Below are 20,753 nucleotides of genomic sequence, written 5' to 3' on the forward strand. Positions count from 1 at the left end.
TGGGGCCCCGTGCCCTGCTCACCATGTCCCACACGTAGTTGGCCAACCAGTAGATGACAGGGTCGCAGCCACTCACGAACTGCAGGTGTTTGGCCTTGGTGGCCTTTTCGGCCACCAGGAACACCACAAAGCTGGCTGGCACGAAGGACATGGCCACGATGATGAAGATGGCGATCACCACGTCTGTGCCTTGCAGCCTGCATTGGGAGCAAGGAGGAGAGCAGGGACCCCATCACCCTCAGCCGCCTGGGGAAGGGCCACCCATCCTGGCGTGGGACAGTCGCTGTGCACAGGGCAGGGCACGGCACAGGGACCCCCGCGTCACAGCCACCCGGTCCCCCACCACGCAGCCTGCAGGGCAGAAACCTCGGCATTCCCCTGCCAACCGCGGTGAGGAGCTCCCTCCCTTCCACGGGACGGCCTCCCTCCCTCAACCCCGCTCCCTGAACCTACAGGTAATCCAGGGACAGGCTGGCGCTCGTCTTGTTCATGGGGTGGTTGGTGACTGTGATGCCTGCAGGAAGGCCCAAGAAGAAATATGGGAGCGTGAAAGCCGGCTCAGGACGGAAAATCTTGCCCCCAGCCAGAAAATCTTCCCTCCCTGCAGCTCGGCAGGAGCTGAGCTGTCTGAAGCAACCAAGGACCTCGAGGCCAAGCCCTCCCTCACCAGCTGGCAGCGAGCATCCTCGGACAGGTCACAAGCCCAGGTGCCTTCAGGCACCGCTTTGGGACGTTCTGCCCCAGCCCAGACCTCAGAGAGCTCTGCCTAGCTCAGATCTCCTAGCCAAGGTGTGTGACCCCCCTGCCCCAACTGGGCACTAGCCTGCCTGACCCAAGGGGGGACACTGCACTTTAGAGCTTGGTTGGACCATGCCCTGAAGCTGTTCCTGATGCGCTTCTGCCCTTAAACGCCTCCAGGCCCTCACCGTAGGCAGCAGGGTTGCCTTTGCTCTTGGGCAAGTTGGCTCGCAGGATGGCATTGTTGAGAGCGTTGAGGTAGGTGGGCATGCTGTGGTAGCCCTTGTTGTTGTAGAAGACCTGGAGGAGCAGAGAAGAATGGTGGGAGGTGGCAAAAGAGCTTGGCCCACGGCAGATGTACTGGAAGGGAGGGATGGGATGGGATGGGATGGGATGGGATGGGATGGGATGGGATGGGATGGGGTGGGGTGGGGTGGGGTGGGACAGCCACAGGGCTTCCCATGCTCACAGCTGTGGGGGGAGCAGGCCACTGCTGACCATGCTGGGCCAGACCCGCTGGGGTGGGCGTTGCCAAGCACCCCAGGGGGTGAGAGCCCCACCAGGTTCCTCGGTGGAGAGCGCTGCTGCAGAGCTGTGGGTGAGGGGTCCCTGCCGTGCAGGCAGCGCTGCCTGCCCCCTTCTCCTCCCCACCCATCTCCCAGCTGCCTTGGGGCGCAGCGCGGTCCCACCTGGGCCGTTCTCCGGACGGCGATCTTGCGCACTGTGGCAGGAGCCCTGGCCCCGAAGGAGGCCGGGATGGATTTCTGGACGTTGCCGAAGGTGAGTGCCCCATACCTGTGGGACAAGGCACCACCAAGAAGCTGTGACCGCTGTCCTCTGCCTCCGGGAGCAGGGCCATGCTCGAGCGTGCTCCTGGCTCCCATCAGCACCCCGGGCTGGTGTCCCCGAGTCCCCAGTCCCCCACCCCTGCTCCAGGGCACAGGGCAGACCCTCCCAGCCTCCCCTCTTGCCTGTGCAGCCGGAAGCGGTCCGAGGTGTACAGCAGATACTCGGAGACGTTTCGCCCTGTGATGTCTGCCAGGATGTCCCCCGTCACCACCTTCATCTGCGGGGGGTGGCCCCCCACGCCGCTGGGGCAGGAGAAGCCGGTGCCCTGCATGGAGCACGTGCACTTGATGGGCTCATGGACGATGCGGGGCAGGGCAGGGGCTGAGGTCACGGTCTCTGAGGAGCAGAGAGGGCAGCTCACAGCCAGGGTCCTGCCCGCCCCGGCTGCCTGGGACAACGTGGGGGTGAGAGCCTGAGCCGAGGGGTCCTGGCCAGGCAGGGAGGGAGCGCTCTGCCCCGTGGCCAGAGCCCGGTCTGTGAGAGGGCTTTTGTGACCGAGGGACCAAGAGATAGATGTGGTGAAAAACTTTGGGGGGACAGAAACGGTTCAGAGAGGGGGCATGAAGCACGGCTGAAGGCAATGGCTGGGGACCGTGGACCAGCGAGGGTGACACAAAGCTGGGCACAGGGCTCTCGATAGGTGTCACCATCCCAGGGAGCTCCACTGGCACTGCTGGGGCTGAACGGGGAGCGGTGCTGCAGGGCGAGCACCGGTCCTGAGCCAGAAGTTCAGCCCAGCAGTGTGATGCTCTGCTGCAGCCAGGCCAAACTGCTAGGCACTTCCAGGGGGGCCTGGAGCTGCTTCTGCAGGCGAAACACATCATCTCCCTGCTGGAGGTGAATCGCAGGCCCGGACAGACTCAAGCACCAAGTGCAGGCGATACCTTTGACAGCGGAGGAGAAGATCGTGGAGTTCCAGGCACGGAGCAGATCCTCATCCACTGAGACAGGGTAGTCAGAGGGTGCCGGGGATGGAGGTGGCGGCACAAAGTTGGAGAGCGGCAGGCCCTGGGTGAAGGAGTCAATGCACATGGCGTCGAAGTACTTGGCTGCCAGCATCTTGGACTCGTTGCTGTTGAGGTTGAGGGTCTGCATGGGCTGGTCCAGTGTGTTGTTGAAGGCTGTCTTGAGCACGCAGGTGGCCCCCACGCCGGAGGGCAGGTGGAAGGTGTTCACCAGCTGCTGGGGGCTGGCATCGGGAGACAGCCTGATGCTGCGGGGAGAGGAGCGGGTAGGGAGGAACAAGGAGCAGGAGCCATGGGTCTCACCACCTTGGCCATTCTTCTGCTGGGACCTCCCTGAGGCCTTGGCATGTATCATGACTAAATGGGCACGGGCACCACGGTGGCACACACAGCCCAGGCCTGGCTTGAGCCAAGCTGCCGACTGCAGCCCGGACTGGCACCTCTCCCAGAGACACCCTGGGGAGGATGGAGGCTGCTTTCTGCAAGGGGACATGGCACCGGCCAGGCTCTGCTCCAACCCTGAGCCAGCCCCGCTGCGGGCTGCCCTCCCTGCTGCCCCCATCGCAGTCCCAGGGATGGAGACAGGGATGGGGACGGGGCATGGGACGCTGGTCACCGGCGAGCGGCGGCTCTCACCGGTACTCACGCCGCTCCTCGTTGGCGTAAGGAATGAAGTTGCCCTTGGGCTGGGTGTAGTTGTGGTACTGCGATGGTGAGAGGATGAGGGGCGGCAGGTCACCTGCGGGGACAAGGACAGGAACCCGCTCGCACCCGCAGCACCACCATGCACAGGCAGACTGGCACGGTGCCCACAAGCCTTGTCCTCACCCCCGCCCCAGCCAGTGTCCCCACCGGCCACACTGGGGCAGGCAGAAGGGGCCACCAGCAGCCCCCAGCGTGCAGGTGGGTGGCTTGCAGGCACCTATTTCGGGCACGGAGAGCGCCACCGTCATGGCCACGCAGACGAAGAAGGCAGGCAGGAGGATCTGCGAGAAGAGGGCCTTGGTGTTGCGCTTGGCGCAGTGGAAGCGTTTGACGATCAGCCCGTGGAACTGGCGCAGCTTCAGCCACGAGCCCTCCAGCTTGAAGCTCCCCTGCCCGTCCAGGTCACGGTCCTCAGCCTCCACCTCTGCCTCTTGCTCTGAGAGGGGAGAAGGATGTCAGCCCCCGGCATGGCCGCTCCCACACCCACCTTGGCCTCCAGGGAGCTGAGCCAGGCACTGAGCCAGGCGCAGCCACCCCAAGGGACAGGGCAGCACCCAACCCTGACGGCCACCGAGCCACAGCAGCACCGCGGTGTGAAGCGAGGCAGCTGGCTGGCGGGTTCCTCTTGGCCCAAAATGGGAAATTTAGACAATAGTTTTAAAAAAACAACCTAAACTGGTGCTTTTTGGCAGAACCCCTCCATTTTCCCATCAGCTCTCCCAGCTGGCGAGGGGGCAGCGCAGTCAGGAACAGGGGACGGGACACGGGTGGGGGGACCCAGCGCGGCAGCAGACGCAGGGCTGGGGCTCAGGGAGCTCTGCCGCAGCACTGTCCCGGCAATGCCTCCCGCAACCCAAATGACAGCGCTCAGAGCAGCCCCGGCTGGGCAGGCAGGGTGGAGCATCCCTGAATTAATCACAAGAGCTGCTGAGATAACCCAGAAAAGGATTTGTGAATAAAGCAGCAGCCTGAGGGCGCCTGCCTGCGTCCTCCATCCTCCAGCAATCCCAGCATCCAGGCAGGGAGAGCCCCGAGCCCGGGTCAGGGTATGGAGGGCGAAGCCACCAGCTGGAAGATGACTCCATGCCCAATGGCCAAGAGGAGACAACCCGACCCGGCGCCAGCACGAGGAGCAAGAGCGTTAGTGGGGCGAGTCTGCAGGATGGCGCTCGCGGGATCTGAGGGAGGCAAAGGGCAGAGCCAACGCCGGCTGCGCCTGCGCCTGCCGGCTCTGTCTCAGCATGGGACTCCCCCACGCACATGCTACCAGTTTGGGGGGGCAAACTGGTGGAAGCACCTGTTCCCAGCCCTCCCACCCAGGCTGCGGTTCTCTGGGCACAGCGTCGGCGGATGCAGCATCAGACCCCCGGCGGGGTCTTGCCCCAGCAGGCACGGCCCCCCATCCCCAGCACACCCACCCGCCCCAGCCAGGGCCAGCTCTGCCCTGCCCAGGTGCAGGGACCGGCACTGCCGCTGCCCCAGCCACCCTCCACGTCCCAGCTGAGCACCTCCCCCGGCCCCTGCCGCTGGCCAGGCACCGGCGGCACGAACCTTGCAGACTGATGTTATCGGGGTCCTGCCGGTTATCGAACAGGGGCGCGTAATCCCCAAAGAATTCGGAATAAGCCCCACCTTCATCGCCCCGCACGGAGCCCACTGAGGAGGCCGAGCGCAGGGATGCCTGCGACTGCGCCAGCTTGGAGCAGGTCACCAGGTTGCTGAGCTCCACCTCGGGCTTCTCCGGCACGGCCGCTTCAGCCAGGGGCTCCCCGTTGGCCTCAGGCTTCGGGCCCAGCTCAGGGGCAGGTGGCCGCAGGGCGTCCTTCTTGGACTCCTTCATGTCTGGAAGGAGAAGGGGGTTTGCCACCAGCCATGCCACGCTTCAGCACGGCATAGCACGGAGCAGGGACGGATCTGCTCTGCAAACCCGGAGTGGAGAGGCCGGCTGCCCTTGGCTGGGATGGGCTCCGCTGGAGACCACTCCTCCCCTTGGGAAAGGAGACTCCTGCGGCCACGCGCAATGGAAGAGGAGCCACCAAGCCCCCGCAAAGGCACGCAGCCCCTGGCCAGCCCCAGCAGCACCGTATGCCCCGCCGCCGCCCGTACCCACGTCGCTGTTCTCCAGAGACTGGTCCTCTTCGGACACCTTCAGGAAGACCTCCTCCAGCGTGGTGTCCATCAGCCCAAAACTGGTGAGGTCCAGCTCTTCCAGGCTCTGCTCCAAGTGCTGTGGAGGCAAAGCGCTGCGTGAGGAGGGCAGGAGGTGCCCACAGCACCACGGCCCCCCGCGATCGCCTGCCTGCCCACCCCGCCAGCCCCCGTGGTTACCTGGAAGAGCCTCTCGAAGCAGCCCTTCTTGACGGCCTCGCTGGGCAGGATGTAGGAGAGCTCAGTGTTGGTGTCAGAGATGAGGAGGCAGGAGGCCACATATTTCTTGATGAACTGGGAGACGCGAGGCTCGGAGCAGGGGCTGACGGAGGAGTGGGCCGGGGGGCTGTGCGGCTGGCCTGGCTCTGGGGCAGAGGGGCAGCACCAGTCGGTCACATCTCACCTGGTCTCCCACCAGGACGCACCACGTCCACCCTACACCCCAGTGCTGCGGGCCTCCTCCAGCCTCCATCGTGGGGTGCTGGAGGCTCCCCGGCCACCCTGCCTGGCCTGGGGACGGTGCTCTGCACCACGGCCCATGCTGGACGTCTTGGTGGGCAGCCCACGGGTCGGACAGAACCAGTGCCTGGAGACAAATGCCACCACACAGGGCCTAACCCAGGACCCAGCTGGGAGAATCAAGCCTGAGCAATGCCACCTCCTACACCCCTGCCCCCTCCGCCCTCCACGTGGCCTAAGGAGACTCGGGGTGGGAGCACTTGGGTGTTGACCTCTTGTTCCTTTCCTGGGCTGAAGAAGGGCTGGTCCCATCTACTCCTCTAAGCACAGGGTCCCGCTCGCCCCCAGACCTGTGCCGTTCCTGGTGTCCGACTGCTTCTTCACCACCGTCAGCTTGTAGCCGTCGCCATAGGTGCTCTTGAGGAAGAGTGGAGAGCCGCAGCACTTGAGCTTGCCGTGGGAGATGATGGCGATGCGGTCACCCAGTAGGTCGGCTTCATCCATGTGGTGCGTGGAGAGCAGGATGGTCCTCCCTGGCGATGGCACAGAGCCTTATCAGAGAGGCCAGGGCCATCACAGCCAGAGGAGCAACGCTGGGCTCTGCCCACCTCCGCTCACCTGGCTTGTACTTGAGGATCAGGTCCCAGATGGCCCTGCGTGCGTACGGGTCCACACCAGCCGTGGGCTCATCCAAGATCACGGCCCGTGACCCGCCCACGAATGCGATGGCCACTGACAGCTTCCTCTTCATGCCCCCCGAGAGGGTCTGCACCAGGGAGTGGCGTTTGTTGGAGAGCTCCAGGTCCTCAATCATCCTGGGGACAGGGGAGAAGGACCAGGGATGCCGGGGGGCCGTTCTGGCACCCGGTGCCTGTGGGGAGCACGTGATGCCTCTTCCCTGCATGGCACCTGCGGCTCTCAGCCTCTGGGACAGCCCAGCTGCAGCCAGGCTACAGAAGCATCTTCTGATGGCTTCCACAGCCTGAGACCCCAAGTTTTGGAAACCACTTGGTGGAGCTGCTCTGGGGACATCTCTGCTCCCGGATCACCCACCACAGCACAGCCAGCAGGAAGGGGACCCACTCACACAAAAGGCACGGATGGGGCAAAGGGAGCTGGGGGATGCCTACTTGTCCATCTCCTTGCGGATCTCCTCCTCCGCCATGCTTTTGAGCTGCGAGTAGAACCAGAGGTGCTCCTCCACCGTCAGCCTGTCGAAGAGCACGTTGTGCTGCGGACACATGCCCAGGTTTTTCCGGATCTCGTCCATTTCCGTACGGATATCGTGGCCATAGATGGTAGCGGAGCCCGAGGTCGGAGGGAACAAGCCGGTGAGGATGGACCTGGATGGATGAAGAAAAGCAACAATGTGAGGGACCTCACATACCTCTGTCTGGTCCCAATCCCAACCACCACCTCCAGAGGCATCTGCTGGACTCTGGGCAGAGCAATGCCAGTGCCGGGCCGTGCACCCACTGCCTGTCCCCCTTTCGTGCCACTGCCACATCCACACTGCTGCCCTCTGGGCATGGCACCAGCTGCCACAGGGCCCCGCGAGTACATCATGGCCCACGTCCGCCCCGACGGGCACTCACATGGTGGTGGTTTTGCCCGCGCCGTTGTGCCCCAGGAAGGACACCACCTGGTTTTCGTAGAGGTTGAGGCTCAGTTTGTTCAGTGCCAGCTTCTTGTCCGTCTTGTAGACCTTGGTGAGCTTGTCAATGCAGACCACCAAGGGGAGGTGGGTCGGCTCCTCCTCGATGCCCCGTGTCTCCTCTGCTGTGAGAGCGGGATGGTGAGGAGCCAGGGGGTAGTAGGGAGGCCGGGCTTGGAGCAGGGCTCCCTGGGGGATGAACCTCCCCGCCTCGGCTGTGCTGGCTTGTGGCCCCTTCCCATCTGCTTCTCACCAGCTTCCCCCCTCCCACACCACGGGCAGCAGCTCCCAGACAGGCAGCAGCGCCTGGCCCAGGATCCTGCCCCGACAAGGGCACAGGGGACGCACAGGGGTCCCTGGCCACAGCAGGACCCTGCAGCAGAGCCAGCGCCACCCTGGGCCACCTCCCGCCGCCTCTGTCTGCCCTCACCCAGCCTCCGGCTCTCCATGGCACAGGCCTGGTCCTCCTCCATGATGCTGAGGCGGGTGGTGCGGGACCAGGGCCAGGTCCACTCCCAGGTCTCCACTCGCCCGTTGCCCAGCCAGTAAGACTTCTGGAAGGGGAAGTACCAGGGCCGCGGCAAGCCGAACATCCCTGCAAGCACAACCCCTATGGAGTCAGGGCCAAGCCGGCACCCGTGTCCGTGCAGAAGCCTGCTGAGGGCCGGGGCAGAGGTACGGACATGAGCTTGGAGGCTTCCCCAGCTTAGGGACATCACTGCCGGGTGGGGGCTGCAAGCGCCCTGGCCAACTGGGCTGAGGGCAACGCTGCTGGGCTGTGCAAGGAAGCAAAGTCCTTTGGGCTGGGCCTGGCTCACGCTTCGGTTTTACTAGGAAAGCAAAGGAAGCAGGTGAGACTCCTCCCCAGGTGGGCGATAAGGGGGAACAGTGCTCCAGCCATGGACACCCTGCTTTGCTACAGCTGGCCAGCGAACTGAGACACGCGACTGAAGATCTCCAAGGCAACTGCTGGTGTCACCAGTGGGTCAGGGCATGTGGGCAGGTGTCCCCAACAGGACACACACAGGGGACCCTGAACGCACGTTGTGCCAAATCCCACCATGTCAGGGCTGAGCACCGCCAGGAACCAGCAGCATCCCCAGCGAGGAGGCTCCCGTAAGATCAGAGGTGCCCTCATGCCCCACCTCGCACATGTACCTGGGTGCACGGCCTCAATGTACCACGTGAGCACCCCGTACACCACGGCATCCACGATCAGCATCATCATGGACAGCAGGAGGTTGAAGTCGTCTCCTTCCACAGGCGACTGGCTGAAGGTGTGCCACTGGATGCCCACACCGGCCACCTCGTACAGCGCAAAGTACTTGGAGCCCAGCCCAAAGGCCGTGGTGGACATGAGGGACTGCGGAGAGGTGGAGGGAAGGGAAGGGGACGTCAGCAGGAACCACAGGCCAGCTCCAGAGGAACAGACTGAGGCAAATTCCTACCCGGTGCTGCCCCACCCAGCCCCATGGAGATGCTCCCAAAGCCCCATCGGGAGCTGGTTCATACAGGCAGAGGTTTGCCCAAGGCTTGGTGACAGCTCGGTGACAGCTCAGTGACCTGTGTACTGGACATGGGGTGCCCAGGGTAAACCTGGGGCTAAGCACGCAGCCAACTCACCGCAATGCACTTCTCAAAGGCCGTGATCTTGTCATGCGCCACCTCCTCCCGGATGGCCACGTACATGTAGGGCACATAGCTGAGGAAATAGATGATGCCACCACAGGCGGAGGCCAGCTTGGCCTTGGAGTAGAGCACCGACACCAGGAAGCTGCAGGGAGGACAGTGTCACCTCGGATCCTACCCCACCGGGGCCGATTTTGGTGGTGTTGAGGTGATAAACTGGCCCCTCAAATCAGCTGTCTGGGGGAACTTGCCAGCTCCACCGGCCCTTGCCCACAAAGCTCCCAGCACCCTCGCCCCATGGCACAAGGACCCCGGCGCTGCCCTTGACCCCTCACCCCGCGGAGCGGACCAGGCAGCTCACCAGAACATGATGGTGGCCACTGCGTAGATGGCGAGAAAGAGCCAGATGATGAGGACATCGCTGTGCATCAGGACCTTGCCGTACTTCAGGATGGCGGTGAGCGCCGTGACCGAGATGGAGAGCTGGACGAAGCCGGTGATGAACCAAGCCACCCAATGCACTGCGTTGTTCAAGCCCATCATCTTCATCACCTGCAAAGCCAAAACCGCTTGGCGGGGCTGTCCCCTACCCTGGGCATCCCTGCTGCCTCGCTCGCTCGGGCTGGGAGAGCAAGAGGCAGCACCAAGGGGTCCCTGGGGGCTGCTGGGAGTGGGCAGGCCACAGCACCCTGTGCCAGGGTGCCAACGGGCTCAGCTCCCTCTGGTGCGGGGCAGGGCTGGTGCTGGGGACACTCGGAAGGACCAGCTCAGTGCAGGGATGTGGGACCTGCGCCCACCCCAGCTCACGTGCCCTGGAGACATGGGGAAGGTGCCCAGGGACACAGCGCAGAACTTAGAGCTTAGAGATGCCAGCTCCTCCCCAGGGATCTCTCCCACCATCCCCACCTCTTTCAGGCGATGCTCCTTCTCCGTCACAATATGCTGGATCATCATGGCCACCGAGTAGACCCAGGAGATCACCATGCACAGGGGCATCATGTGTTCGATGACAAAGAGGAAGCTGGTGGGGTAGAGGAAGAGAGGGGAGAGCTGGATGGTGGCACCACCGCAGAGACCTGGGCAGACCCTGGGGCACAGGGCAGTGGAGGGGCTCTCCCACTGCTGGGGGACAACCAGCCTTCTGGTCCAGCAGCTCCTTAGTGCCCTGGAAGAGCTTCTCCAACGAGCCCATAGGACAACCTAGTGTCCTGGCTGTCAGGTCCTGGCAGGCAGGCGGGCAGCAGCCGCCGGCTCAGCCCGGTGCCCTGCCTACCCTGCTGTGGATGGGGCCCTATCCACTCTCCTGCCCTGGAGGGCTGGTGGCTCTGGGGCTTCTCCGGATGCTTCCTCCAGACCACTGTGTTCAATAACTACCGACAGACCCATGTGCCATCCATTTACCACATTCTTCTTGGTCTCCCCAAGTCTTTCAGCCTCCAAGACACCTCACAGTCGTGAGTTCCTCACTTCAGCTGCAAACTGGGCACAAAATCCTCCCCCTGCTTGCCTAGCCTGGTGGTCCAAGGAACAGGGCTCAACTGGTTGCTCATCACTCCCAATGTCACCAACCTCTCTCAGGTCCCCAAACTTATCCCTTTTTCCCAGCTGAAGTGTCCCGGCCTGCGAAGAAGAGGGAAGGTCCTGCCCCTGCCCACCCTTACCCATGCAGGTGTTACTCACTCGTCCCGGGTATAACATGGGTACGGGAACATCTGCACATAGTTCCCGGGCTCCACCACATCATGGCCAACAAACGTGTTGATGAGGGCACGCTCCATCATGTCTGGGGAGGAGGAGGAGAGGCCAAGCTGAGCGGGCAGTGTGGGCAGGGGCCAGGGACGTGGGCAGCTGCGGCAGGGAGCTGGCACTCACCCTGGATCCAGACGAAGCCGTAGAGGAAGTAGAAGCGGCCGCCAGTGTTGGGGCCAGGCCGCCAGTACGCCCGCCGGATCTCGTTGGTCTTCTCCGTGAAGCTGGAGTTCTGCCGGATCTTGTACATGACGTGGGGGGGCAGCGAGCCGTCCCTGTTGGTCTGGAAGATGACGCCTGCAGGCAGTGGGAGAGGCAGGGAGCCCGCTGGCACCACGGGAGACGGCCACACCGGCCGGCCCACACAGACGGGCAAGGATGTGAAGGGGTTCAGCGTGTCCCAGCCAAGGGCACCACGAGGGCTGCGATGGATGAGGAGGGTGGGCATGGCCCTGGCATGGGATGCGAGGGCACGTGGACAGCAGGCAGCGGCAGTGGGAGAGCCAGGACAGCGGCAGGGTGCTGGGCCCGGCAGGGCTCAGCCAGGGGCAGAGGATGGGTACCACGGGATGCTCAGTCCGCTCATCCACCCAACACATGCACCAAGGGAGCCACGTCCCAAAGCCAGTGGCCCCAGCCTGGGGCAGAGCTGGGGAAGGACACGGCTTCAGGGACCCCTGCGAAGGGGCTGGTTCCTGGGGACATACTGGCAAAGACCGTGACGTTGTCCTGGTAGGCCTGGTTCAGCGTGTAGTTGACGATGCTCTCCTCATCTGGGAAGCCTTTGAAGATGTCCACGCTGACCTAGTGGGAGGGGAAGGCCGGTGAGACCCCACTGCCTTCGATGGGTCTAGCACATGGATCCTGCACACAGTGCTGTATGTGCCACCCACAGCCACGCCGCCAGCCCCCGAACCCAACAGTGGATGGGCACCTCCACTGTTGATGTCTACCCCAAAGCTCCTGACACTGCAGAAGCCACTATCTCCTCCAAGGGTCCCGTCCCACGGCCTTAAGGAGGTCTGAGTGAACCTGACCCCTCTTCAGCCCCACAGAGCCCAGCTGCGGGCAGTGGGTGCCGCTCCAGCACCCACGTTCCCACAGGCGGGCACAACCTCACCTTGGCCATGAAGTGGACCCAGCCGCAGGCGGCATTGTCAATGGTGTCCAGCTGCTGGAGCAGGACGCTGGCGTTGGGCAGGGAGAAGTTGCCGTTGAGGAAGTTGTGGAGAACATCGCTGTCAGAGACATTCAGGATCTCTGGGTGCTTGTGGAGGTCAGCGGTGAACTGGGACAGAGAGGGAGGCACAGGAGGGAGAAGCTGGGGTATGTGCTGTCCTCCCCATGGACACAGACAGGACCCTGCGCTCCTCCTGGGGAGGCGGGGACAACGACCACCCTGCACAGGGAACCAGCCTGGTCCTTGAAAGAGCAGGGTGCGCACCCAGGAGCACCTGAGAGCTTCACATGAAGAAGCTACGAGGTGCCTGGGGGCAGGACACCCCCTTCCCAACCCCAGGGCAGTAAAGCTCAGGCAGGCTCGGTCGCCACCGCACTACCCTACCTGCTGGAGCCAGCGGATGCGCCTCTGCAGCCTGCCCTCCTCCAGGTAGGCACGGATCTCGGGGGAGATGTTCAGCCACGCCTTGGCATAGTGGGTGACATTGCCCACAAAGGCAAAGGTCTCGTTGGCCTGGGGGGAGGAAGGTAGAATCACAAATTGTTTAGGCTGGAAAAGACCCTTAAGACCATCATGGCCAACCGTTAACCCAGCACTGCCAAGCCCACCACGAAACCACGTCCCTAAGCACCACATCCCCCCAGCTTTTAAATACCCCCAGGGGTGGGGACTCAGCCCCTGCCCTGGGCAGCCTGGGCCAGGGCCTGACAGCCCTTTCAGGGAAGAATTTTCTCCCAATATCCAACCTAAACCTCCCCTGGTGCAGCTTGAGCCCATTTGCTCTCGTCCCATCGCTTGTTCCTGGGGAGAAGAGACCGGCCCCCGCCTTGCTACAACCTCCTTTCGCTGAGCCCGTCTGGGCAAGGAGGTCCCCGCGGAGTGGGGTTGGTGGGAGAGGAAGGACAGGGGCCCGGCCTCTGCACCCTCACCTTCAGGATGACCTTGTCCACTTCGGTGCCCACGGGCGCGTACAGGATTTTGGGGTTGCTGGTCATCAGATGCACGAGGAGGCCCAGGTTTCGCTGCTCCTTGCTGGTGAAGCCCAGTGAGCTCATGTTGCCCTGCTTCAGCGCCTCGGGCTCGATCGTCCTGCAAAGGGGGCTCAGGCTGCCAACTCCGCTCCAGCCCCAGCACCCCGCACTGCGGGCAGCCCCCACCCCTGCCTGTGAGGGGCTCCCGTGCCAGCGCGGTGCTGCCCAGCACAGGGAGCTTCCCCCGGCCACGGCACAAGGATGCGGTGCAGCATCCGTTCCCCACAGGCTCATCAAGGAATGACCACGGCTGTTGACCACTGGCGGAGGCCAGGTGGGCTCTCCCGCACCCCTGTCCCGATCAGAGAACACCCAGAGCAACACCCCTCCGCCCCCCAGGGCTCCTACCGGTTGTTGCCGCAGAGGATGGGCTGCAGCCCGGCCCAGAGCTGCACGAATGCGGAGAACTGCCCCTGGGGGTTGTCACTGCCGGCTGGGCCCCCCCCAGCGCCCTCCTCCTCCGCCGTGGTGTTGCCGGCCGTGGCATTGGCGCCGGCCCAGCTGGTGCTGTTGGCAGTGGGCGGTGGGGCCTTGCTGGCGCAGGCTCCCCTGGGCAGAAGCTTGGCCAGCGCTGAGAGGATGTCCACGTCGCGGAGAACCTTCTCCATCTCCACCAGGTCCTCCAGGAGGGCGCGGAGGCGGTGCTGGGCGGCTGTGCTGTTCACCTCGTCCAGCTTCAGCTGCGAGGACGAGCGGGCAAGGGGTTACCTTACAGCACCCTGCTAACCAGCAGGAGGGGACCAAGGGGGACCCCAAGCAGTGGCACGTCTGCTTTCTTGGTTAAAAGGTTGGAGCTGTGCCCAGACGGGACCCCGGACTCATCGCTGTGCATCTGGGGCTATCAGGCAGTGGGAGTGCAGGCAAATGCTGGCAGGGTTTTGTTGGGGGACAGGAGATGTCCCTCAGGCACGCAGGATGGTCCTCTGTGACCGCAAGGGACATGTCAAAGGCAAGTGGGATGAGGAGGGGGACCTCAGAGACAGCCTTGAGGAGCTGTGCCACTAGGGACGTTGCCCGTCCCGGGGAGAGGAGCCTGTAGGGAGACACTTGAAGGATGCTGGGGATACCCAGCCCCATCCAACGGGCAGCATCCCAGTGGGTGCCAGGAGGGGGAATCATCTGGGATCCCACCATGGGGTGGTAAAGGGGTGATCAGAAGGGGCGCAGCCGTGTAACAGAGCCCCCATCCCCACACAGCCCCGGTGAGTAGTGAAACCCTGCCCAGGGCTTGTCCCTGCCCCACAGCCGGTGGGAGGCACGTCCCGCAGCCCTGCTCTCACCCTGTTGATGATCTTGGGGGTGTCCAGCTGGTCCCGGAGCTCGGCGGCCAGCTGGGCGAAGCGCTCCCGGCGGACGGCCCGGCTGCCGTTGCAGGCCAGCGCCCGGTACGCCTGCAGCAGCGGCTGCTGCCCGGGGGCCACGCGCAGGAGGCGGCGCAGCCCCCCCGGGCTCTGCTCGCACGTCAGCTGCTCCAGCACCGGCCCGGTGAAGAGGACACCCTACAGGGCAGGGAGCCATGGGGGCGCAGCCCTGGGCGCGGGGGCACTGCGACTGCCCGCCCTGCCAGAGCAGCTGCCCACGCGCTCCAGTTCGCCCCGCGAGGCGCTCACCTCCATCTCGGTGACGAAGGCCTGAGGGCTGTCGGAGGTGGTGGGTGCCAGGGCGGCGCTGGTGAGGCCCAGGGCTTGGGAGAGCAGGCGGAGCAGCGCCGGCCGGCGCGGGGCTGCCGCAGGGTCCCGAAGCGCCCTGTGGACCAGCCCTTCCCGCAGGCTCCTCCAGCTGCTAGGGAGGCTCTTCTGCAAGAGGACCAACGGGGGCAGCTGGTGGTGCGGGGGCTCCCCAGGGTCCCCTCCATGTGTCCCCCCAAGCACACATGAATGGGCCCACAGCACCCACGTCCATGGTCTCCATGGGGAGGGGAAGAAAAGGGGACGCACAGGTGGGGGGGAGCATGGGTCCCCTGCACCCCAGCCAGAGGAGGGAACAATCTCCCCCGCTCCCTCCACAGCCACCATCCAGGCGGTGCCATCACCCATTGCAATGGGAAAGGGAGGCCCAGGCATTGGCGTGCCTCAAAGCACTGGGGGAACTGGTGGCAGCACCGGGACAGGACCCAGCCATCCCCACTGCTGCTCTGGCCACCTGACAGCATCCTGTCACATCCCCTCTGCCAGGATGGACACCCCCAGATTGCCCTGTGGTGGGACACGAAGGGGACGCAGAGGACAAGCTCTGCCCCACCATATCCCCCGCACGCAGCACCGCTCCTCACCTCCAGCTGCGTCATCTTATCACCGGGGCCAAACCCATCCCACAGGTCTCGCTCATGGGTCTCGTCGGGTACCAAAGGAAAGGAACCGAAAAACAGGCGGTACACCTGCACCGGGGACGGGAGCGGGGCTGCCGAGTGCGCCGGGAGCAGAGGCACCCGTTTGCCCAGCTTGGGGTGGCAGGGCACGATGAGTCCCACCCGGGTACCCGCTGACTCCCACCCTGTGGGTCTGGTGGTCAGGATGTGCCCATTCACTGGGGCAGCGTGGATCCCTGCAAAACCCAGCCCTGCAGCGCTGGGTGGTCACCCACCTCCCGCAGGTCATCACCCACCTCCCGCAGGTCATCACCCACCTCCCGCGGGTCACCACCCACCTCCCGCGGGTCACCACCCACCTCCCGCAGGTCATCACCCACCTCCCGCGGGTCACCACCCACCTCCCGCAGGTCGTCACCCACCTCCCGCAGGTCGTCACCCACCTCCCGCGGGTCACCACCCACCTCCCGCGGGTCACCACCCACCTCCCGCAGGTCGTCACCCACCTCCCGCGGGTCAACGCTGGAGCCCAGGAGCAGCTCGGCCGTGCTGTTGGGGAGGGACAGGTTCTGCGCCAGGAAGCGGTGCAGCTCGCCCCGGTCCTTGGCCGCCCATGCCAGCGTGAAGCTGGATCCTGGCAAGGAGCAAGGCAAGGGGGTCAGAGCAGCCCGCCAGCGTTGGGGACGTGGCATGGCCCCACGTGGGGACATATCACAGCTGGCCCTGCCCAGCACACAGCGATGTGGGACACTGGCAGGGCACTGCCACATGCCATCACATCGCTGGGCGCCTGGCGGATGGGCATCTCCATCCCTGCCTGCACAGGCAGCAGTGGGGGCAGGCAGGGCCCAGCCTACCTGCTCGGTTGCTGAAGTGGGTCTCCATGGAGCTGGGCTCGCTGCTGCTGAGTGCCTCCAGGCGTCGGCGCAGCGACTCCAGCTCCTCCTCCAGCCCCGGATGCTGCGGGTCGAAGAGGCTGCTCTGCTCCACCGCTTCACTGAGGTGCTCCAGGAGCTGCGTCACCCTGCGAGAGCCCAGCACCACCGCGGCTTCAGGGACAGGGACAGAGGGATGGGGACACCCTCCACAGAGCCCTGGGGGGGGCGAGCCCCTCGGCACCGGGGCAGCAGCGCTGCCTGCCACAGGGCACTGCTGCCCTGGGAGCTGCCTGTGCCTCTGCACTGAATCCACTGTGCCAGGGGCGCAGAGGAGAGCCCCAGTGCCTTGAGGTGCCCCCAGAGGCCACCTCCGTCCTCCTCCCAGCACTGGGAACCTGGGAGCCCATGGGGGAACGCGCCGAGATGTCCCCTGCGCCCCAGGGACACGGCACTCTGCACCCAAGCACTTTGGGGGACAGGGGCTTGCGCCTTGTCGCCGGCGGGGCAGTGCCAGCGTGGGAAGGGGCAGGCTGTGAGCGGGAGCGTGCAGGAGCGTGCGGGGCAGGAGAAGGAGGTGCGCGGCAAGGGCAGGACTCACGTGGAGTTGGAGTACTGCAGGAAGCCGAACTCATCGCGCTGGCCGTCGGGGCACAGGGACTGCATGACGGGCAGGATTCCGGCCGAGGTGAGCGGGGCCGCCGTGTAGAAAGCTGAAGCCAGCAAGAGAGCGCAGAGAAGGCCGGGGAAAGTGCGGGCAGGGAGGGAGGACAGGCAGGGGGAGGCAAGGGGGGAGACAGGGAACGACCGGAGAGACACTCAGTTCAGAGAAGCGCGCGCTGGGCCCTGCGAGCCCCGCAGGAGGTTGGCGGCCAAGGTCAGAAGTCTGCAGCTTTCCCACCACGGCTGTCCCCGGCTGGTGGCCCCCTGGGGCTGCGGGCAGCTCCTGCCACGCTGGCTCCTGCCCACTTGCCCCTGCCTTCTCCCCCCCGGGGAGCCCCAGTATGATGCCGACTTCTGCTGCTTGCCCCCAGGACGGCTGCCAACCTCCCTGGGCCTCTTGGCCCCTCTTGTTAGTAACCTCAGAGGCACCGCTGGATCTCCAAAGGAAGAAGAGGAGGAGGAGGAAGAATACGACAGGGAAAGTAGAGTCGTCACCCTCATCTCCCCGAGCCCCCTGGCCTCCCCCCTGCCCGGCTGCCCCGACGTGCGGCTGCTGGAGGTAGGTGGAAATGGAGACACGGGGGGGAGAGATGGAAGAAATGAGGAGCAGCAAGGGGACGGCAAACCTTCCCCCCCTCCGCCGGCACTGAGCCATCATCCCTGCCAGGGTCTTCCCATGTCCTTCCCCAGGGCAGGGCGAGCCTGGAAGGGCCCTGCCCGAAGGGGACCTGAGGTTGTCACTGGGCAGTGCCAGGCAGGGACCCTGCTCTCGCCGCCCCGGCCAGCGGCCCCACGGTTAGAGGCGGGTCAGTGCTGTTAGCACGGCCACGACGGACAGGGGCTGGTGAAGATGGGCTTTTGGCAGGGACAAGGGACAGCCCAGGGCAGGGACGGGCATAGCATGGGATGGGCTAGCAGCCTGCTGGGGTGGCGGGACAGATGGTGGTGGCCATGCCAGGTCTTGGTGACAAAGCCAGCGCATGGGTGGCATCTTGCTGGCCTCCAGGCTCCCAGTAGTGCCACATCCCAGCTCGTCCCAGCTGCAAGGGGCCAGGTCAGGGACCTAGTGGTGGTGCAGGGCTGGGAGCCATCTCCAGCTGCTTGGGGACCAGCCCCGGGGGAGCACAGGCAAGACTGGGTGACCACAGGCCACCACATGGGTGCCAGCACCCAGCAGCTGTCCCGGGAGGGAAGCAAGAAGGGGGAGGACAAGCCTCCACTTGGCCTGGAGAGCCCTCTGCAGCCCAGGGTGCCGGGGACATCGCTGGCAGTGGCCCCAGCACCTGGGGAACCCGTCACCACCAACTCAGTGGGGACACCACCAGTGGGGACACCAGCAGGGGCCGGTCCTGGCTGGGCAGCCCCCGGGGAGGAGCAGGCAGAGGCCACGCTGTGCTGCCCAAGCTCATCTTCACCAGCTGCGGAGGAAGGCGACGGGGTTACAGAGGCGTGGATTAGGCCACAGTGAGTTGATCCAAACCGGGCTCTTTCTCCCCAAAATAAGTAGCCAGCACAGGCAGGAGAAGGGGGGAGGCACCCACCCGCCCCACCAACTTACAGACTGGAGCATGCAGTAGAGGCATGGAGGGCAGGCGGGCAGGGGAGATGGTGGGAAAGAAAAAGAAAACGTGAGCAAAAAGAAAGAAAAACCAAACCAAAAAAACCACACAACACAGAGCGCACGTCAGCGCCGGGGCAGGAACCAGGGCAGCGCCCACCACCGCCCGCACCTGGACCCGCGCTCACAGCTGGGCTCTCCCTCGCCGGCACACGCTGAAACACAAGCTTGGACCATCGTTACACCAGGCTGCCGCTGCCGCCGGCTCCCAGCACCTCCCCTTGGCCCCACCATGCCACTTGTGCAAGGGCACTCGCCAGGGTGGGCATCCCATGGGGTGTCTAGATGCCACCCAGAGCCCTGGCGAGCTGGCAGCTGCGCTCCGCCGCCTCCTCCCAGCGGCACAGCCTGCAGGTACCGGCACCCGCAGCCCCAACCAGAGCTCCAGCAGCACATCTCCAGGAGCCCCCAGCTCTGGTCCCATCAATTTGTCACCCTGCCAGGGCCCCAGAGCCCCCCCCATACCAGGCACGGGGCTCCGCGCAGCACATTTCCCCACCCCCAGCACCGCAAGGAGGTGGGGAGTCATCCCCAGCACCGCCCCGGCTGCTCCTCCAGCACTCAGGGAGACCATGGCTGTCGCAGCACCATCCAGCTCCATTTCCCTCTTCTCCCCCATGAAACGTCCCTGCCGATGGCAGCCACGGGCTGGTGGGCACTGCCACCCCAGGGAAGACCCCCCCCCAGCTGGGACCAACCTTGGCTCTCCAGCCCCTGTGTCCGCCCTGCCAGCCCTCAGCTGCAGCCCCTGCCCAGCGCTATGTCCCCCAAAAGGCCCCTCGGGGTCCCTGCCAGCTGTTGTGGCCCCCCCCAGCCTGTCCCCAGGGTGCTGGAGCAGCTCCTCAGAGCCTCAGGGTGGCCCCAAGTGTGGGGGTCCCCAAGTGCAGGTGCCCCAGGCACCACCCCGCTGGCACTCACCTTCCTTCACAGGGATGGTCGGCTTCTTCTGCCGCAGCCCCAAGAGGATGAAGAAGAGCACCAGGGGGATGAAGATCTCAAAGGCCAGCACCCACTGGGGATGACACAAAGCAGAGGGATCGTGACGCCTGGGGACAGGACCCAGGTACCAAGGAGAAGCGTGGGTGGGACAGGGGTCCCATGTCTTGCATGTGGCTGGTGGCACCGTCACAGCTCAGCCAGAGGGAAACAGGTCCCTGGGCACCCGAGGATCCCCAGCTTGCCCCTGCCTGTACCCTGCCTGCTCCACCCTGCCCAGGGCACCACAAGGGGTACCACAGAGGGGATGGACCCCTGCTCCAGCAACACAAACAGGGTGCTGGGGCTCGAGCCCAGCCCCAACAGGCCACCGCAGCTGAGGCTGCCCAGAGGAGATGAGCCCAAGTCCTTATGGCCGGCAAAGAAGTTGCAGACCCCCATTCCTGGCAGTGCCCTCGCAGTTGGCAGCTGCCTGGCATCACATCCCCCTGCCACCCGTGCCACCGCTGGGTCCCCCCGCAGGGCCATGCAGGGGGCAGACCCCAACACCGTCGGGGTGAGGTTCAGTTCTGCAAGCCATGGCTCCAGGTGTAACCAGGGCACAGCATGGGGGGTCCTGGCACCCCCTCCATGCCCTCCCAGAAGGCTACGGCTGCACAGGATTTCCACTGGCGGCATATGGTAAATCACAGCAAATCCCCAGGCATCCCTGACCCCGATCGCGCAGGCAGCCCAGGCTGGGCTCCATGCCCAGAGGCCCTGGGGATGGGCATCAGCGCCTTCAGCCACCGGCAGGAGCGGGCACCCGGCACGCTGCCAGCGCAGCCGCTGCTGGTTTGCACCGGGAGTGCCCAGGCCACGTCACAGCCCCGCTGCCCTCGCTGTCAAGTGGAGGGGAACTACTGTAGGTGGGGAAACTGAGGCAGGGGGTGAGGTGAGCCAACCTCGGCTTGCTTCAGGGCTGGATCAGACCCTGGGCTGGCGCTGAGACCCCAGCACCTGCTGCCACCACGGACAGGGCAGGCCCCAGCCCTGCTGCTGGGAAGGTGCTTGCTATGGCACCAGTACCTCCCCCCGTGCTCCCGCACCAGCCCAGTCACTCGCAGTGCCCAGGTGCCGGAGGGGCACGCCAGCGGGGTGGGAAGAGAGGGATTTAACACGACAGGGGCTGCCTGGAAGGACACAGCTGGCAGCAGGTGACAGGGTCAGGCCCTCCTGTCCCCAACAGCGTCATCTCCACACTGGC

At 64.9% G+C, this 20,753-nt stretch overlaps 1 protein-coding gene across 3 annotated transcripts in view; it reads right to left on the minus strand.

The window, feature by feature from the left end:
• Nucleotides 1-20,753, minus strand: part of ABCA2 (ATP binding cassette subfamily A member 2) — a 36,584-nt gene that overhangs the window by 8,528 nt on the left and 7,303 nt on the right. The window contains exons 2-35 of one of the 3 annotated variants that reach the window (XM_087752551.1): nucleotides 19,490-19,583; nucleotides 16,892-17,003; nucleotides 16,273-16,439; nucleotides 15,922-16,049; nucleotides 15,380-15,484; nucleotides 14,718-14,903; nucleotides 14,388-14,606; nucleotides 13,456-13,787; nucleotides 13,006-13,165; nucleotides 12,461-12,589; nucleotides 12,017-12,184; nucleotides 11,604-11,700; nucleotides 11,020-11,193; nucleotides 10,828-10,930; nucleotides 10,054-10,168; nucleotides 9,509-9,699; nucleotides 9,142-9,292; nucleotides 8,677-8,881; nucleotides 7,949-8,113; nucleotides 7,460-7,640; nucleotides 6,995-7,207; nucleotides 6,483-6,679; nucleotides 6,215-6,397; nucleotides 5,586-5,770; nucleotides 5,364-5,484; nucleotides 4,809-5,099; nucleotides 3,475-3,693; nucleotides 3,189-3,291; nucleotides 2,472-2,800; nucleotides 1,710-1,923; nucleotides 1,428-1,533; nucleotides 927-1,038; nucleotides 454-514; nucleotides 23-197 (exon numbers count right to left, since the gene is read on the minus strand). In XM_087752551.1, coding sequence (XP_087608677.1) covers nucleotides 23-197; nucleotides 454-514; nucleotides 927-1,038; nucleotides 1,428-1,533; nucleotides 1,710-1,923; nucleotides 2,472-2,800; nucleotides 3,189-3,291; nucleotides 3,475-3,693; nucleotides 4,809-5,099; nucleotides 5,364-5,484; nucleotides 5,586-5,770; nucleotides 6,215-6,397; nucleotides 6,483-6,679; nucleotides 6,995-7,207; nucleotides 7,460-7,640; nucleotides 7,949-8,113; nucleotides 8,677-8,881; nucleotides 9,142-9,292; nucleotides 9,509-9,699; nucleotides 10,054-10,168; nucleotides 10,828-10,930; nucleotides 11,020-11,193; nucleotides 11,604-11,700; nucleotides 12,017-12,184; nucleotides 12,461-12,589; nucleotides 13,006-13,165; nucleotides 13,456-13,787; nucleotides 14,388-14,606; nucleotides 14,718-14,903; nucleotides 15,380-15,484; nucleotides 15,922-16,049; nucleotides 16,273-16,439; nucleotides 16,892-17,003; nucleotides 19,490-19,583 — 5,691 coding nt within the window. Of the gene's footprint in view, nucleotides 1-22; nucleotides 198-453; nucleotides 515-926; nucleotides 1,039-1,427; nucleotides 1,534-1,709; nucleotides 1,924-2,471; nucleotides 2,801-3,188; nucleotides 3,292-3,474; nucleotides 3,694-4,808; nucleotides 5,100-5,363; nucleotides 5,485-5,585; nucleotides 5,771-6,214; nucleotides 6,398-6,482; nucleotides 6,680-6,994; nucleotides 7,208-7,459; nucleotides 7,644-7,948; nucleotides 8,114-8,676; nucleotides 8,882-9,141; nucleotides 9,293-9,508; nucleotides 9,700-10,053; nucleotides 10,169-10,827; nucleotides 10,931-11,019; nucleotides 11,194-11,603; nucleotides 11,701-12,016; nucleotides 12,185-12,460; nucleotides 12,590-13,005; nucleotides 13,166-13,455; nucleotides 13,788-14,387; nucleotides 14,607-14,717; nucleotides 14,904-15,379; nucleotides 15,485-15,921; nucleotides 16,050-16,272; nucleotides 16,440-16,891; nucleotides 17,004-19,489; nucleotides 19,584-20,753 lie in introns of all 3 variants that reach the window. The other 2 variants (XM_087752552.1, XM_087752550.1) reach the window with 2 other exon arrangements.

This window comes from Nipponia nippon, unplaced genomic scaffold (assembly GCF_047370975.1).
Source record: "Nipponia nippon isolate SJK-2023a ecotype South Korea unplaced genomic scaffold, ASM4737097v1 scaffold_16, whole genome shotgun sequence".
Lineage (NCBI taxonomy): Eukaryota > Metazoa > Chordata > Aves > Pelecaniformes > Threskiornithidae > Nipponia > Nipponia nippon.